Raw genomic sequence first — 18580 nt, forward strand, 5'->3', positions numbered from 1 at the left:
AGAATGATGGCAGAAAGGATTTCCTATCCATAGTGAAATGGAGCTGGAGATCGAATGACACAACAAACATGATTATGCGACAATTCTACACGGAAATAGTTCCCATTATTTATATCATGGTTTGCCAAGTGGCGGATTCGAGCCTTCGTGACCACTGTGGGGCTCTACACCTACACCTACGCGCGACTGGCCGCCCCGTCCCAGTCATTTACCTTAACCTCTACGCTACAGGCCGCCCGGTTATTAAAATGATGGATTTAGATAATGTCCCTTCTTTGGCCTTTCCAAGTGTATTGCGGTCCTGGAGCTATCTGGTTTATGGGCCAGCACAAATGAGCGCAGTTACAGACCTGGAATGCCTGATTATAGAATAGAACTCCTGGGGTTTAAAACATTATACGTCCTACTCCTTACGTGCATCGAACCCTGTGTGAAATGTGCAATAACAATAATTATCTTCACAATGAAAATGTTAGACAATGGATGCACCAAAGTAGGATAAATATACAAATATAGCGACCCCATTTGGCGCATGGTGCATGGTTTTCACGAAACTATCAAGAACTAGTGCCCTACAGAAATGGCTTCGACGAAATACACGGAACGATTGTTAGACCTTGCGGTGTTCCATCCGGTGAATTTAGACGAACGCGCACCACGCTTTGAGCAAGGATTTTATGACCTTATCGTTTAGCGTTAAGTGAGCAAGCTAGTTATTAATGTAACATTTCCATCTGAACAACGAAACCGCGTTTTGCCGGATATGACTTTACGAAAAATATGCACGTCAAAACGCAGCATTTATCGGTAAATCTGCTGTTTATTATGTTTAATGTTATTTCTTGAGATGGGGAACCTGGCTAGCTAACGTTAGCTAGGTTGCTGGCTAGCAAGTTACATTACAGCAGCAACTGATGTTATCAATAGATAAATAGAAAATGTTTATGTTAATGTAGGAAACTTAGTCTTCGTATATCTTACTGAGCTACCTATTTATGTTTTTCTTTTTATTCTAAATGCTTAGAGTGCATTGAGTAATGTTGTCAATATTTTCCGTTTAGATTTATTTATCAGCAAGTTGGTCAGATATGTTTCCCTGGGGCATCTAGCTTTCACTCAACCGCCTGTTCGCACAACTCGAATAGGACGGCTATCGTGCGTTTTGGCAGACAACTATATGAGAGAATGTACCCGGTTTTACTCGTCCGTGCCGATGGCTCCACCATTAAAATCCGGTACAAGGAACCAAAGAGGGTACTGATGGTGAGATTTAAAACTCAGTTGGTTACTTTTCACTTACTAAATATAATAATCTAACGTTCGTTGGTCAATGGTAGGCTGAACTGTTTGTTCACATAAGCGGACAATCTTCTATTTTCTAGTGCAGTGCATTCTATGTTTCACATGTTCGAAGTAGGACAATGTGCCATCTCTTTGTCATGTGTTTTCCCTGACAGATGCCAATTGATATCACTACACTCTCAGAAGAACAGAAGAAAGCCAGATCAAAGAGACGGGAAGTGAAAAAGACCGTCCAGCAAAGCAATGATGACTTTGAGGACGATTTCAAAGTTGATGATTACAGCAAGTTCTGGAAGAATTAAAATAAATGTCATTCAATGAACTTTAAAAGAAATAATGTAAGAAGATTTCGCAACTCTTCGTTTTTGCAGTCATGTTTCATTACAACATTCATGTGACATGTAGATGTTTTCTGTTGATTAATAAATTAACCTGGGGCCTGTTCCACTTTTGAATGAATCCTTCTTTTTGTAACTTCTGTCGAAATTGTCTTGTGAGTAATGATGAAAATAAAATCAGCATTTTGTTTATCATTAACTTAAAAAAACCATACCTGCATTTGGGATAATTCATTTTGCAACTGTCACCTGTTGTGCTTGCATTTGAAGAACAGCATTTATTCCCAACATCAGCTTGTGCTTGGCATTCACTGAAATTGATGAAAAGATGTCATAGTACTCAAGTAAATACAAACCACCACATAAGTTATTTTAAACCTCCTTTTTTATGTATTAGTCTATTATTACCGGTATGACACCACAAGGTGTTTTTTAAAGTAAAAAACACCTTGTAGTTTCCGGTTTATATGTGAGCTATGAAGTGGACCCTCCAGTTTTGATAAGGTTTAGACTAATTATTAACTGGTGTCTGGTTTGCCTCAAAGTTCACACATGAACATTTCACTGTTAAAATGACTTCAGCAATGAATGGTCCAACGACACCAAGTCCCCCTGGAACAAATGGGAAGTTTGCTTTGGAGATTCCAGACATTGTAGTTTTGGTGGTGTATTTTGTCTTTGTTCTGGCTGTGGGAATATGGGTAAGTGCTCCTAGCAAACGTTTCAGCTGTAGAGAGGGCAGTGGTGGCAGATAAACTGGTGATAATAGTTACTCTGCCAACAGTTTTTTGTGTGAATGATCATTAAGGAGGGCAATTGTGTTAATTAGGAGGCAAATGAGGACTGGGGTGATTTGTTCATTGAACTTAGATGACATAATACTGTGACTTATGTTTTATCTGAAAATGTAATGACTGAATGAAACCCATGTTTCCAAGTGTTGCTTTTCACTTTATTCTAGTCATCTGTCAGAGCAAATCGTGAGACTGTGGGAGGATACTTTTTGGCTGGAAGGTCCATGACATGGTGGCCTGTGAGTTCCTTAATCATGAATAGACTAATATTTCATATTAATCAGTAAGTCCGGTTATGAAAGAAAAAAAGTGTTTTCTGCAATAAATATAACAGCTAAAACAATATATCTGCATATCTTCCACTGTATTTTTCCACTCAATTGTGTGATGCAGTGAAACAAAAATTGCACAAGCCTTTCTATTTATCATAAGTTGGGATCAGTCTGCAATGCCTGTCTGTCTGAAGTGTGATTGTAGTGAAGAAAAAGGAAGTGCAAACACAAAAACAGCCTCATATTCTGCGAACTGATACCATGCTGCTGTGCTTGGAATTGCTTTAGTTTCAATTTTGAAATGAAAGCTAGATTCATTTTTAAAAATATAACATAAAAATCACATCCATCCAGGAAGATAAATCACATTCTGAAAAAAAGTTTTTTAGTTCAGTTAAGTTGGCCACTAAACGTTCACTAAAACGGAAACAATATATTTACAAACTCCAGCTCTTTAGTTGCCAGTAAGACCATTAAACACCAGGAAGAGATAATAAAATACACCTGAAGAATCATGCTTAGTCTCCAGCTAATATGACACTTCTGTAGCTGCTGCATTGATTATGCTGTACAGTTGAACATTGGCATGTGATGACTGCTAGCTTGAACCATAAAATGTTCAGTTGTCACATCAAGGCTATATTATCACACAGGAGATATTCAGCACATCCATATAAACAAGAGACATTTTCTGCGTTAATCAGTCATGCTGTAGCACTGGTGTCCTGTCTGTCCAGATTGGGGCCTCGCTGATGTCCAGCAATGTGGGCAGTGGTCTGTTCATTGGTCTAGCAGGCACTGGAGCTGCAGGAGGCATTGCAGTCGGTGGATTTGAGTGGAATGTAAGTGCAGCTGCCCACAATGCATTTTTAAGAGTAACATTAACAAAGGTTTAAATAGTTGTTAGATGGAATTAATTGATTAATTCATCATACATCGATATTCAGGAAGAAATGCTCCTAAAATGGGAGCACTGAAGAGCCCTGTTGTCAATTCCTTTCAATAAAATTGCCGGGCATTTGCTACAGATTTTTATCATTCTTGCAATTTCATTCCTGATTTCCCCAAATTTGTTAAGTATGTGAGAGATGTATTTATTTTGAGATGAGAATGGCTTCTTGTTTCTCAGGCATCCTGGGTTCTCGTTGCCCTGGGCTGGATCTTTGTCCCTGTTTACATCTCTGCTGGTGTGGTCACCATGCCAGAGTACCTGCGGAAGAGGTTTGGAGGCCAGCGCATCCGAATCTACATGTCTGTCTTGTCTCTCATCCTCTACATTTTCACCAAGATATCGGTGAGGCTCAAAAGCACTCCCTGGTGGCAGTTTTAGGAAGATTCACAAAAACACAACCACTTTAGAAGGAGCTTACAGGCTGTTGTTTCTCTGTTCTGTATTGGTTATTCCATAAGATAAAACATTGCTTGCAGCAATGCATGTTTATGAAAATTTCTTGACCATTATGGATTTTGGTGAAATGGAAGATCTCTTATTCTAAGATAGAGTTTTGTTTGCAAGTGAAGTAAAGTTGAAACTCTTGTGTGCCCTCAGACAGACATCTTCTCTGGAGCTCTGTTCATTCAGGTATCTCTCGGCTGGGACCTATACCTCTCCACTGCACTGCTGCTGCTCGTGACTGCAGTCTTCACCGTAGCAGGTACTGACCACTTCACACTGTACCAACTAGGTTTGGAATAATGTTTACTGCAATTCAGTGTATGAGTCCAATGTACACGTTCCTGCTTGTGCTTCAGGTGGGCTAACTGCCGTCATCTACACCGACGCCCTACAGACTGTCATCATGGTGATAGGAGCATTTGTTCTCATGTTCATAGGTACAGTCAATTTGAACTTTTCAGCACAGTAATAAAGGTATATTCATACAGTTACAGTTTGCATACATATGTCTTTCAGGCTGTTGGGGTTAGGGTTAAAATACGTAACTTCTGTAGAAATGTGTCATATTTATGTGCAAGCCGTGCCCTTCCCGCAGCTTTTGACAGGGTAGGATGGTACGAGGGCTTGCAGGAACAGTACGCGGCGGCGGTGCCCTCTCTCACGGTGCCCAACACCACGTGCCACCTGCCACACCCTGACGCCTTCCGCCTCCTCAGAGACCCGGTGACAGGGGACATACCCTGGCCAGGCCTCGTGTTCGGCCTCACTGTGCTGTCCACGTGGGTGTGGTGCACTGACCAGGCAAGCCACACGGCCACATGCATTCACATACGTGATTTAGCTGTCCATAGGATTGCTGTGTTTTAAGTTTATTTATAATGTGTATGTACATTACTGTATACAGTGCAGTCCGTAAGTATTTGGACGGTGGTACAATTTCTGTCCTTTTGACAACTGTACACCTGGACATTGTATATCATTTATATAAATGCCCTCAAAAGTTGACAGCCTTCGCCTTAACCTCATATTCATTGTTTAATTTCAATTTCCAATGCCCTGGAGAACAGAGCAAAAAGAACAGGAATTGTACCTCTGTCCAAATACTCACAGACTGCACTGTATATAACAATTCTTTCCAAAAACACTACATAAACTCATTCCCTGCCCCATTTTGATGCCTGCATTCTTATGTCTGTGCTAGGTGATCGTGCAGAGGTCCCTCTCTGCTAAGAACCTGTCCCATGCCAAGGGGGGGTCTGTGCTAGGGGGGTACCTGAAGATCTTGCCCATGTTCTTCATTGTGATGCCAGGCATGATAAGCCGAGCGCTCTTCCCAGGTGTGTGCCACGGGCAGCCCTGCATGGATTTAATTTGAAAAATGTTTTTCAGTTTGGGTTATGATATGATCACTTTGCATTGCACTGCACTGCACTGCACTGTATTTTACATTACACAGGATATGATGTTAATTTCCGTGTGCTTATCATTAGGGGGCTGTGCATGAAGGCCAAACTCAGATGTTCCTAAACCAGCATGGTTCCTACTAACCAAATAACCAGGCAATGGACAACAATATTATACATCTGCCAAAAGGGTGCTAATGTGAGCATTTCACAGGGGTTGTCAAATGGGCACCTTCCTTCACCGGTGTATCATTGACTTAGGCCCACAACGCCTCCAGAAGGCTTAACATTGAAGTCTGGCATCCCAGACCTACCCCTTCCATACCCCTACCCTTCACTGACCACTAGTGTGCCCCATGCACAGAACAGAACAGAACAGAACAGAACAGAACAGAACAGAACAGAATAGTACTACATGGACCCCCCTGATTACTAAGATTGTAACTAACCCCACTGGCTCCATTAATGCATGCTCAGTGCCACCAGTCCCATGTGAATTTCTCATTAACCACCAGCCTTACCTGCCAACAACCTCCAGAACCATACACTGCCAATACACTAATCATCCAACGCACCAATGCACTGAACAATGATACTGCCGAACAATAGTACACACCCTTCCATTTAATCACTAGCCTTATCTGCTAGCCACCAAACTAACCTGCCCTCTCTTTATCCACAACCACTGACTTGCTCTTTCAGCTGCTTTGGATAGCTCTTTAACTGCTTTTTTGAGCGATCAACCACGAACATGAAATTCCAAAAGGACCGATGTCACTGACTTGGCCACAAACCCTGAAACGCTACTTCTATAGGTCTCACATATGCCTGCCACCCGCGCTCCCTCACCTCAGCAACCAAATCACAGTACTTTAGCTTCCTCACAAATGCTTCCTCAATAGCATCCTCGCATGGCACTGTTAACTTAATGAAATACTGTCTGCTCTGCTATCTCCCTCCGAGTACAACACCATATCAGGTCTCAGGGAGGTTGAAATGATAATCTGCAGAAACCTGGAGTTGCCAACCAGTGTCAGTTACTAATTTCCTGTCCCTTGCCCTACTCCATCTACCAATATTATTTACAAAATCTTGATGTAGTGTAATGTTGTATTTAACCAATTATTTCAATAGTCAATATTATTTAAAAGGCACCATCTTAGGACTTAGGATCATATAACTTCAGATAAACACTTCAAGGAAAAAACGTGGCTGGAATATGCAATGACTTTCAGGTTATGATGTTAATATTACTTTGATAATTCCTTAGGCATAGATTTAGGCATATCGACAGTCAACCCCCAGAAACCAGTGTTTCTGGTTCATGTTGTTTGATCTTCTCAGATGAGGTGGGCTGTGTAGATCCTGAGGTGTGCCAGAGAGTCTGTGGTGCAGCAGTGGGTTGCTCCAACATCGCCTACCCCAAACTGGTGGTAGAGCTCATGCCAGTAGGTAAGGCCTCCACAAGTGAAGGTGCTCATACAGAATGCTTTTTTCCTTGATTGTGCACATGAAGGAAAGGACGTTGCTTGGTGGCTCAACACTCTCATTCTGATCCCGTGTGTCTCTCTCCCCCTCTCCCGCTCTCTGTGCTGCTCCCAGGGATGCGGGGGCTGATGATCGCTGTAATGATGGCTGCTCTCATGTCCTCACTAACCTCAATCTTCAACAGCAGTAGCACCCTCTTCACCATGGACATATGGCAGCGTATACGCCGGCAGGCCTCAGAGCGGGAGCTCATGGTGGTGGGCAGGTAAATCTGCTGTTCATACTTCTATACTGCCCTGTGGTGCATACTGAAAATGCATTCTGAATTCTGCTAAATACTAATACATAAGTAAATTCACTCAGTTCTCTTCTGTATTATAATAACTTGCACCCCAAGTAGCTGCAACTTATTTGATAAGGTGCATGAATGATTCATTCTTTATAAAGAAATGCAATGAAATATACATTGAAGTATTTATATTATTTTGGCTCTGTGCTCCAGCACATTGGAGGTGAAATGAAACAATGAATATGAGATTAAAATGCAGACTGCCGCCTTTATATTTATTATATTATATCTCTTTTTATAAAAGTCCCCTCTGGTCCTCATGTTGACAAACAGCAGTGACAGACTCCAAAGGCAATTAAAAGCCTAGAATCAAGACTAGATATGGAAAGCTTTCTTATACCTGCACTAAGGAAGTGATTGAGTACACCTGACTAATCAGAGACGGCTGAGAAGCCAACTGTCCAATTACTTTTGGTTCCCTAAAATGGGGACTGTATAAAAAGAGATATAATTCCTACAGTTCATCCAATATAGATGCAAATACTCTCGGATTGTGACAGTCTGCACTGACCTCATCATTTTATTATAAATGAAATCAAATACGGAGTACTACTATGCATGGGGCCTGTATGTATGACTATATAGGATCTATTTTTTCAATCGCATCTTTAAAACTTCCTTATAAAGCAAAGAATAAGTTAAATAATGAATTTGGTTGGTAATCCATGCTTCTTCTAGTGGTGCAATGATTTGTATTTTATATTTTTTATATGAAATACTTTTCAGTACAAGGCTAGGTACATTAACTGTCACAAAACCATGCCGTGTAAATTTACATCCAGCCACAAAAATGTATTTTGACCATGTTAATGTGTGGCTTGTGCACGTTTGCATACTTTTAATGACATCAAAATTCTATTTTGGTTGCAGCCTTGTTTTAAGCTGGCCTGCTTGTTTTGAGTTGGTCCTACTTGTTTGAAGATGGTTTGGAGATGATTGCGATAGCAACCATGCTGAAAAGACTATGCCGAGCAGTTTTAAATAGAGTGGAGTGTAAATGCACTCTTTATTCTTAACACAACATAACATTGCTTTGGTTGCAAAGTTAAAGGAATTCACTAACATTTTGGGAAATATACCTTATTCCGGCTTACCCAGACTAAGATGAGATGTTTGATTTCATTTTCATTTTTGTGCACTCACTGGCTCGGTTTTTATGTTAGCATAACGTGTTAGCTTAGCATAAAGACTTAAAGCCTATAGGAGTCAGTAGCCTACCTTCAAAGAAATACACCTTACAGCAACTCTGAATCTGTCTTATTTACGCCAGGTATGAAATACACGAGAGACAAGAGACGTTGTTTTTGGAGAAGTTAGACGTGGAACAGTGATCCGCACACCTTCAGTAGGCAGAGCTAGATCCACCACAAAGTGCGCTCACTCACAAACACAACAACCATTGGAAGATAGAAGGATATATGTGGTTTGTCAATTGTATGCTTCATCTTCTATACCTTTTGATTTGGTAAATGGACTGCATTTATATATTGCTTTTATCCAAAGCGCTTTACAATTAATGCCTCTCATTCACCCATTCACACACGTGCAACACGCCAAAGGCACCAATCTGCTCGTTGGAAGCAATTCGGGGTTGGGTGTCTAGCTCAGGGAACCTTTGACACTTCCCCCAGGGTGGAGGATCGAACTGGCATCCCTGTTCTGATGTATCCCTGCAGGGTGTTCATCTTGGTGCTGGTGCTCATCAGCATCCTGTGGATCCCTATCATTCAGTCATCCAATAGTGGGCAGCTATTTGACTACATCCAGGCAATCACTAGCTACCTGGCCCCACCTATCACTGCTGTCTTCCTCATGGCCATCTTCTGGAAGCGAATCAATGAGCAGGTGAGCTGTGATTTTCATTGGTGGTCACTGCTGTGCAGGGAATGTGCTGTACTGCCAGATAGATCATTTATTTATTATGTTACTTTGTTTGCAAATCAATGTACCTTGGTCACATATCTTATGGTATGGTCAGTGGTTAAGTAAAACTATGTTCTCGAAATCTTTGAAATGTTAACATTCAACACAACTCTGAATTTTGCACATGTGCATATGGGATTGTGACTGCAGGGGGCATTCTGGGGCCTGATGGTGGGTCTGGCCGTGGGCTCTGTGCGAATGATCATGGAGTTTGTTTATGGCACACCTTCCTGTGGAGAGCTGGACACCCGCCCTGAAATCCTGAGGAATGTGCACTACCTGTACTTTGCCCTCATACTGCTGGGTCTCACTGGCCTGGTCATCACTGTGATCAGCCTCTGTACCCCAGCCATCCCTGAGCAGCATGTAAGCGCATACTCATTTACACATACGTACCAATGACCCTTTCACTGCCACATTACATTTAAATATATGGTAAAATATATATAATGGCTTTTATATATATTTTATTGGGGCATTTTGGGTTTGTGATCTAAAGAAAAAAATACACCTCCATAATACACCAGAAGCTCCAAAACATATTGGATGCTGATTTTGTTACCAGAAGCTGTTCACTTGAATAAATTATAATTTTAATAGTTTTCATAAAATGCTGTTATTTCTTCGCTTCTGACTTCTCAAGCAGCCAAGCTCTTTTCTCCTAAGCGCATGTGCTGTAATGTTATAGGATGCTGCGCCACAGTGTCCTTGAGCACAGTGGTCTGGGGTTGCATGCATGATGGGAAACAGAACTGGATTGATTGTGAATGATGGCGTGATAAGTGGTGGCTGACATCACATGCTTTGAAGGCGAGCACATGCTTGTCTGCACTCTTTCAAATGGACAGTGGAAGTTGCAGCAATGGGTGCTGATACACATGATTGGGCATTCCACATTGAGAAAAATGGCAAAAATGTATTCATAATAATAGTCATGATAATAATAATACACATTCATGAGAATAAAATGATTATTATTGATTATTATTATTATTAATTTCCTGTAGCTCATTCGCCTCACCTGGTGGTCAAGACATAGCCAAGAAGAACGAATTGACCTTGATGACCCCTGGTCTTCATCTGGGACATCCGACCACAGCAGTGAAAGGCCGGCAGAGCCTGCCATAGAGACAGAGACAGAGACAGAGACAGAGAAAGTTCCTTGCTGGAAGTGCCTAGGCATGTGGCTATGTGGGCTATCTGCTGCAGCACCGGCAGAGATCAGCCCTGAGCAAAGGCAGGCTCTGGAGAAGAAACTGACTTGCATTAAAGAGGAACCTTTTTGGCGGAATGTCTGCAACATGAATGCCCTAATTTTGCTTACAGTCAATATCTTCTTGTGGGGGTTCTTTGCCTAAGTAGATTTGCATTCATTTTTATTTATTCTTGGTATTTACAGAACATGTATGTATGGTTTTAATTCAGTTGTATTACCACTCCAATTTTTATTCTGTGTTTTTGGAAGTTTCATATTTTAAAATGTCTACTAGATATGCAATAGTACTTGATATTTATTGTCATAGCCATGACAGTATCAAAAGTACTGAATCTGCACAAATCTTTTCTAGCTTGGTGAAATATTGAACATGATCTGCCATGCCTCAGCCTAGGTTCAGTGAAAAAATCTTTGTGAAAAAAAATGTTTGTAAATAATAAATACTTTTTTTCTTTTGCTTCCCGATCTACATTAAGTTTTCGTTTACTGTTAATGAGGTTACTGGATTTAGTGAATAGTGAATTAAAATGTATGTTGTCTGTGCTGAAGTGTTCCTCTGGGCATGGTTTATCTACTTTAGTTAGTGACTATAGATTACTTTAATATGAAAGTGGACAGCAGACATTTGAAATAGCCGACAACCAAAACAGCATTTAAAATGTGCTGCGTCACGACGACAAATTACTTTTAGGTATGACTATGCAATTACTGCTTGTAACCAACGACTTCCAACGGTTGAAGTACGGTTGTCCATTCCAGGTACGCGTGCATACCAGGTTTTCCTTCTAACCCGTATCGCCTGGGGGCGTCTGCAGTCTGGCGCTTACCCTACCATCTTTCTGAATAAACTACGAATACGAATACGTAGTCATGCCAGTCCAGATCTAAGAACCAGGAGCTAACTTAACTGTTTGTGTTATTGTAGAGGCTAACTACTGAAGTGGCTGGCTGATTACTTTGAGATCTTCGCCCAGCCACATGGATACTCAGAAAAATAAAGCCAAGTTGCTTCTCAACCATGCTACGACTTTGAATTTACACACAGGCAACTTGGTTAACCGAAGCCGTCTGAAGAAAAAATGTCCTTCCTCCCCCAGTGAAGAGGTAAGCTAGCTAGCAGCTTAGCTACCGGTGTAACTATACAGCAGGGCAAGTACTCGGGTTTCATGAAATATACACTTAATATATAAGTCAGCTAATGAAAATGGGCCTCCCTGTACGTGATGGTTCGTTGTGTGTGTTTCCTGTGTCACTGTACATGTAGCATTGTAATGCTTGCTCGGGGTTTGATTGGCGAACTTGCGCTGCGCAGATAACGCGACTTTATTTGTGGCTGTGAAGCAGTAATGTGTCTAAATGCAACGTTACGGTCGCTATGATATGAAGCCCTCTGGACATGCATAGTGACAGTGAATCTTCCGAACGCGAATGCTCTGAACTTTTGCTTGTGAGCAACTATGACTGAGCATGCTTTGCTGTATATATGTTTATGCTTTGCTGTCGAGGTCATCATTTCACAAGCAAGTTTTGGAACGTTGGCTTGCTTAGGTGATGTAACAGCCTGGTTACAATACATCAAGTGTATGGTGATATAGGTAGCTACTATCAGCGCGTGGTGCCTGTGAAATATTTTTGTAGAAGACAATTAGCTAAGCAACGCTAACTGGCTTAATATTTAAACGCTGGGGGAAAATATTTGCATTAAACCTGTTGTTTACGGTGCTGCTCTCTTTCAGCTTCAAGATTGTATTCGAGCCACTCTAAGCGAATGGTCTGCGGCAATACCTTCAACCCTGGAAAACGTGAGACTTTTCCACGAATTTATTTTCCGGGGAAGGTTAAATTAAAACATTATTCACATTTGAGTTCATTTTCTGTGATGTGTGCCATTTACAGTGCATAACTAACGTTAGCTCATGTGTCATTCGTGCGCAATAACTTGTAATTGGTGTATCCAATGAAAGGTAATGTCATTCTTTAAACATTTGTCCGACTTTTCCATGTTCCTAAGCTTGCAGTTCATGCGCTTGTCATACGGCCTTCCCACTTTCATACTAAGATTTGTCCTTACCTATGACCATACTAGTTTTAGATTAGTAATTTCCATATTTTATTAAATTTGCAGCTGAGGCTTTATATTTAAGGGTCTTTCACGTTAGGAAACTGGGGGGCATTCACAGGGCGTTGCTGCAAAAGAGCACATGTGCTCAGTCAACTTACCCTGTATAAATAAAGGTTAATAAATAAAACAATTAATGTATATATACTTTAGTCTGCGTACCCTATTAGTTCACTGTTTCTAGTTGTGTACACTGCTGAAATGCTTGGGCGCCAAGCAGCAGGAACACAAAAAGGCTGGCTGGTTATTGATCACAAAGAATCTTTGCATTCTAATGAAAGGGAACTGTCATGGTGATCTTTCATGGGAAGTTGGCTGTGAAAGATTACTACATGTGCTACTGCTTTGAGGTTGGAGTGTCTGTGGTCTGCCTCAATTCTGCTGTTGTCAGCTAATCTGCTTCAGCAAACTCAGTCACCGCAGAGGGGGCCTTATGTACACAAAGCAAAAGCTTATTGGAGCATCCCTCTCATGAAATCCCACAACAAAATCTTTCATTTTTCCAATAACGAAGTCTTTCAGAAAGCATGTGTTTGGGGAGATGAGAATCACAAGGGGAAGGGTTTCCTGTTGACATTTCAAATGCGCTAGCTATGATTTTTTTTTCAACAGTTTTTCTCTTCATTTTTTTTTATACTGGTTTCAATTTCATATAATGTTGTTCGATAATGGTGTCATGTAGAGTAAGCATTAAAAAACTGTTAAAGGTAAGGCAAATCAAGGAAAAAACTAAAAACAAAATACTTTTTTTCAGGAGCTGCCCAGGGTACTTGACTGCACTGTCACTCAGCCAACAGAAGCAATCACGCCTGAGGAGCGGGAGGAACTGAAGGTTTCGGGTGAGTGTTTTTTTAATTCTCATTGATTGTTGATTTGCTTTTCTTGCCTTGGGTCATCTTTAAGCTCAGGACAATGTGTGTTTCTATTATTGGATTTTCATCGGGGCATGTCTTTTAAGTTATGAATGTCTATGAAGTTATGTGTTATCACCAGCATGTTGTTTTTGGTTCCTCTTGCAGTGAAACTCTTCATAAGTGGGTCTGACTGCACTTCCATCATAAATGCAGTTGATTTGGGTGAGTGTCCGTTTTCCCACAGGGCATTAATTACCACAGAGACTGTCTCATACTTACTGACCGATTGGCATTCCCAAAACAATATTCAGAATTCCAAAATAAAAGTGCCTGTTATTTACTGCTATGGGAAAAAAAGTCAGTCAAGACCTTCTTTTGCTAATGGAAAAGTGAAAATGTATTCATTTGAAGGGTATGGCCTGAATTCAGTCAACGTTTGTAAATTGTCATTTATCTTTTAACTTCTGTCTAACTGCAAGTGTCTGCATTCTTAACAATATAAAATTATGCTCTAATTTAGCTTTGAATTAAAAGAAGCTGCACCTGTCCTTTATAGGCAATTACTTTTTGAGCTTGATCAGAAAGGTTACAAATATATTTGGTACTTAGTGTCTTGGCAGATATTGAGATAGGGAATGGAAAACAAACAAGGCAGCAGGCTCTGGTGCTACATATCTAAGATACACGTCACCCCCCTGCTTACTTCCCTCCACTGGCTGCCTGTCATGGCTTGCATCAAATTGAAAACATTGGTGCTAGCCTTCCAAGCAGTTAAGGGGTCTTCCCCAGCTTACCTCCAAAAAATCATCAGACCCTACACCCCTGCCAGACCTCTTCGTTCAGCCTCCACAGGCCGCTTGGCACATCCCCCTCTCCGAACCTCCACCTCACGCTCACGACTACTGTCTGTTCTGGCTCCACGGTGGTGGAACAAACTCCCCGTTGAGGTCAGAACTGTAGAATCTCTCCCCACCTTCAAGCGCAAACTGAAGAAGCACCTCTTCAAGCAGCACCTCTCCCCATCCCTCCCTACCTCCCTGTGAACCTTATTTGTTGTCTTTGTGATTTACTTTGTGTTTCGGTATTTTTAGTTGGCTAGGTAAGCAGTATTTTGATAGTTAAGTTTGGTCACTTTTGTTTTGTTTGTTTGTTTATTTGTTTGTAAAAAAAAAAAGAAAAAAAAAAAAGGCCCTGGTCCTTATCTTTGTTGTACGGGTAGCAAATGAAATTGTACTTCCCTCTAGGGTCTTTCAGCGCACTTATCCCTGGTTATGGGTATGCACTTTGTTGTACGTCGCTCTGGATAAGAGCGTCTGCCAAATGCCAATAATGTAATGTAATGTAACTGAAAGAACTGGAGGAGTCACTGTAAACCAATGACCTGTATTTCAATGAACTGGAGGAAAATCTAATGGCTGGAAGCAGGGTACAACAAATAATAAAAAAGGGGGACATGAGGTATGGAATAGCTTGCTAGGATATATAGTCGAGACCATGTATAGTTGAGCTTGTAATTACACAGTGGACAGTGGATACTGTGATTGGTAGGTAAATGGCAGGCTTACAGTAGGTGAGCTGACTGGCCGGTTCCCATCATTTTGTGTTCTTATGTTTCTATTACTTCTACCCTGCATTTTTCAGGATGTCTCTTTGTTGTGCTAGCTCATTGTGTGGCCTCGTGTGATCTTTGATTTTTCTTCTTACAGCTTGCCTGTCACTGGGGGTTTCCCAGCTGGATTCTGTGATAATTGCACCCCCTCCACTGCCAGAAGGAGAAAGTCTGACCTTGGAACATCTGAAGCCCCTTTGGGCAGTGCTGGAGAGCTTAGTGCTGAACCAAAAAATAGCTGGTATCGGCACCTCTGACCTGGACAAGGCTTTTCTGGAGCAACTCTACAACTGGGCAAAGGTATTTGGGGAATGCTGTCCCCACTGACTTCACAGTCAGTGATAGATGGGTTAAGACTTGCCTGTACATTTTCCTCTCTCTCCTTCTCTCTTCGAAGTCAACTTTGCATTTTCTCCATTGTTGACATGCTCTGTGGATTGTATGCACACTGGACATGTTTCTTAGTGTACTGTGTGATTCTGTCTCACTGTGCTCAGGTGAAGCCCAGCAGTAACCAGGTGAATCTGGCTTCTTGCTGTGTGATGCCCCCGGACCTAACTGCATTTGCTAAAGAGTTTGACATCCAGCTGATCACTCACAATGACCCAAAAGGTTAGCCAGATCAGCCCAGTACACGCTACATGACATACAATAATCACCACGGAGTTTAAACGTGAGTGATGGTAATAAACATGAAATGCAGAATGGACTCTGGAGGGGCCTATCAAATATTTCAAAGTAGGATAGCGTTCTATGTTTCAGTCAACATAGGATAGCTTTATCATTTTAGGATAGCATAGGATAGCTTTATCATTTTATCTCACTTATGAAGTTATTATGAAACAACAACACCTGACAAAAAAGTGCAAAGCCATGCAAGCAAACTCATTGAGGATCATATTTTAAAAAGCAAATTTAGCAAGAGCTTTGAGGCCACAACATTTCCACTTGCAGTGGAGGCTTATGTGCCTATTGTCATTGTTGTATTACTGCATCAAGATACCTAAAACAAATATCACTAGGCAGTACTGTTGACACTGCTTTGTTTCTGGTGCTTTCAGAATTGATTTCAGCGACCAGTTTCCAGGAGGCAGTGCAGGAGAGCACTGAGGACCTGCAGGTAGCAGACTGGGGTCTGGAGTGGGTCCTGCGTTACTCTGTTATTGTAAAAAGCAGAGGGATCATCAAGTCGAAGGGCTATCTTGTTCAGGCTAATAGGAGCAGCCAGTAGTATGTTGTTCCCTGAACAGTTTCTGGCAGCGGGCTACTCTTTGTCAGTGAAATCAGATTAATATTAATCTCTCTTCTTAGACTGTAATGGGAGCTTTGTTTGTGGTTTGGCAGGGATGAAGCTAGCTTCACAATGCTGGGAATCATATACAAAAACTCACATCAAAATATGAAGTGCCTCTATTTGTGAAATTACTTTCTTTGCTCACTTCTATTTTGTGTCTGTTGACATTCTAAATTATGTCTAAACGTTAATATACAAGAATCATCAGTTAAGATTAGAAGGAATAGTTGTGTCTGTACTTTTTAATTCATTTTATGAATTATATTAGTGTTTGTATTAGAAACCTTAAAAAAAAATTACCAAGACCAGATTCATGTTGAGAATTGACAGATCTTTTAAAAAATATGACACGATTTGAATGGAGCAGGGATTAAAGCGAAGGTGTACTTTGAGGTGTTGTTATTTGTAGCCACTCAGGATTTACTGTGTTCTTTGTGGGGCCAATTCCATGCCTATCCGCTAGCCCTGCTTTGAGTTATAATACTGTGTGTGAGGGCACACTGTGGGCTGATGCACCCTCAAAACTCATCATGGGCCAAGTGAGCTTCATGTTCAGCAAGGTTTACTCCTTTTTAATATAATTTATTTGTTTTCTTTAGCAGATTAAAATGTGTTGCCCCCTCTGTACTGTATTGTTTTCATAAATCTAGCTCATGTAGATGCTGACCCTTGTCCTGGTGGGTCATTTCAGATTCTGATGTGAGAACAGCCCAATGTAATCTGTAAGCTCCCCTCTGCCATAAAATGTTAATATATAAATAAATATTTGTCATATGGGCAGCAGTGCATATGCATGGCTGTTGTCTATTTTCATTGTAAATAAAGTAACTGGCCATTTCCAAAACTGGATTAAGACTAGTTGCAATCAAAGGCTGTCATGTGTCTGAAAGGATGTTTTTCCTTTATTTATTCACCATGGCTACAATGCCGGGTAGGGTCCACATAATGTTGGGAAGATTAAGATTTCTTTTTAGTACTGTAACCAAAATGTTTCCCTTTTCTGTATATCAGGTTATTAAATGGTGAAACGAATGGTTTGCTTGTGCAATGCAAATTATTGCTGATAAATTATTGCTGATATGATTTCATTATTGTCTTGAACTGAATTTGGGTTTCACTAGAATCAATAGGTTCTTGGTTAAATAAGGATGCATCGCCAGAAACACAAAGCATGGATTTGTGTTATCAATGATTTCTGTTTATTATGTGAGGTTATTAATGCCAGAATTAATATGCACAGTAAAATGCATAAAGTATTGGTGTTTGATATAAATCTAATCTCATGCCTTAACAATATCTGCTCTAGAATACAATGTACACCAGTGTACTGTATTGTTTGTCATAATGCTGTTATTTTTTCATAAAATGTAATCCAGACCATAGGAAACAATTCACACATGATACTTATATAATGCTCCACTTTAGTGTCACTGAAAGCAGTGAGTGTACTATTGTGCACATCTTAACTCCACTTATGTTATGATAAGAATGTTTTACTGCTTGCAATGACTTGCCAAATGTACACACCATTCCATGTGTCCTTTAATCAGTCCTGTGGTAGGCCGGTTGGCTTAAAGGTGTGGCTAACTCCTAAGGGGTGCAGGTTGCTTATCTACACATAATGGCAATGAGTCTGGCCATGTTAGCTCTGATCTGCTCACTTTATAAACCATTGGCAGAAGGGTGTCCAGAACATGCAGTGCTTTAATTATTTATTTATTTATTTATTTTAATGGTCAAGCTGTAACGTAGCCAATAGTCTATGTTAAAGCTATACCTCAATTAACACACTCCGGTCAGACAAGCTAGCTAGCTAATGCTGCAAAGAAAAACTCCTGTTCTTTAAAATGTATTTATAAAGATGTGGTTTTGCATATCCGCGAGTAGAAGATTCCATGACGTACTTGGCACCGAACTCATTTGGAAATCATCGATAAAACATTGAAAAGTTGTGTTTAGCGTTGTTTTTATTTGCCATTTGTAGTCTAATTGCGTGCACCAGGTAGTACAAGTGTTGCAAGCGAATGTTGTGCTCTTCGACGAACAATATTTACACAATTAAATGTTTGTTTTTAACTTACTTGTTTTTAATTTACTTAAAATATTAACTTTATGAACGAATTCCTTTTCACCTGAAGTGGAAGCGAATAATCGTAGTTATTGCAAAATTGTTAACCAATCGGTGCTCTAGATACGAATGGAACGTGCACGCAGTAGGAGGCA

General features: G+C 40.7%; 3 protein-coding genes across 4 annotated transcripts; all 3 read left to right on the plus strand.

Moving 5' to 3' along the window:
- Positions 1-577: 577 nt before the first annotated feature.
- Positions 578-1761, plus strand: mrpl55 (mitochondrial ribosomal protein L55). Of its 2 annotated transcripts, none has more exons than XM_061237864.1 (3): positions 578-807; positions 1110-1263; positions 1458-1761. In XM_061237864.1, the coding sequence occupies exons 1-3, from the start codon at positions 764-766 to the stop codon at positions 1602-1604; spliced, it is 345 nt and encodes a 114-aa protein (XP_061093848.1). In that variant the 5' UTR covers positions 578-763; the 3' UTR covers positions 1605-1761. The 2 variants fall into 2 exon arrangements, with proteins under 2 accessions (XP_061093848.1, XP_061093847.1); XM_061237863.1 differs by having other exon boundaries at positions 586-807; positions 1062-1263.
- A 234-nt stretch (positions 1762-1995) lies between these two features.
- On the plus strand, positions 1996-10828 carry slc5a9 (solute carrier family 5 member 9). Its single transcript, XM_061237862.1, has 13 exons — positions 1996-2341; positions 2602-2673; positions 3444-3548; positions 3836-4000; positions 4256-4361; positions 4459-4539; positions 4698-4903; positions 5304-5439; positions 6850-6957; positions 7108-7258; positions 9019-9187; positions 9416-9631; positions 10273-10828. The coding sequence occupies exons 1-13, from the start codon at positions 2213-2215 to the stop codon at positions 10621-10623; spliced, it is 1995 nt and encodes a 664-aa protein (XP_061093846.1). The 5' UTR covers positions 1996-2212; the 3' UTR covers positions 10624-10828.
- A 438-nt stretch (positions 10829-11266) lies between these two features.
- gclm (glutamate-cysteine ligase, modifier subunit) lies at positions 11267-17389 on the plus strand. The gene is made up of 7 exons (XM_061239435.1): positions 11267-11585; positions 12218-12283; positions 13355-13439; positions 13620-13676; positions 15161-15363; positions 15561-15675; positions 16125-17389. Exons 1-7 carry the CDS (start codon positions 11460-11462, stop codon positions 16292-16294), a joined length of 822 nt encoding a protein of 273 aa, XP_061095419.1. The 5' UTR covers positions 11267-11459; the 3' UTR covers positions 16295-17389.
- The last annotated feature ends 1191 nt before the right edge of the window (positions 17390-18580 follow it).

This window comes from Conger conger, chromosome 4, assembly GCF_963514075.1.
Source record: "Conger conger chromosome 4, fConCon1.1, whole genome shotgun sequence".
Lineage (NCBI taxonomy): Eukaryota > Metazoa > Chordata > Actinopteri > Anguilliformes > Congridae > Conger > Conger conger.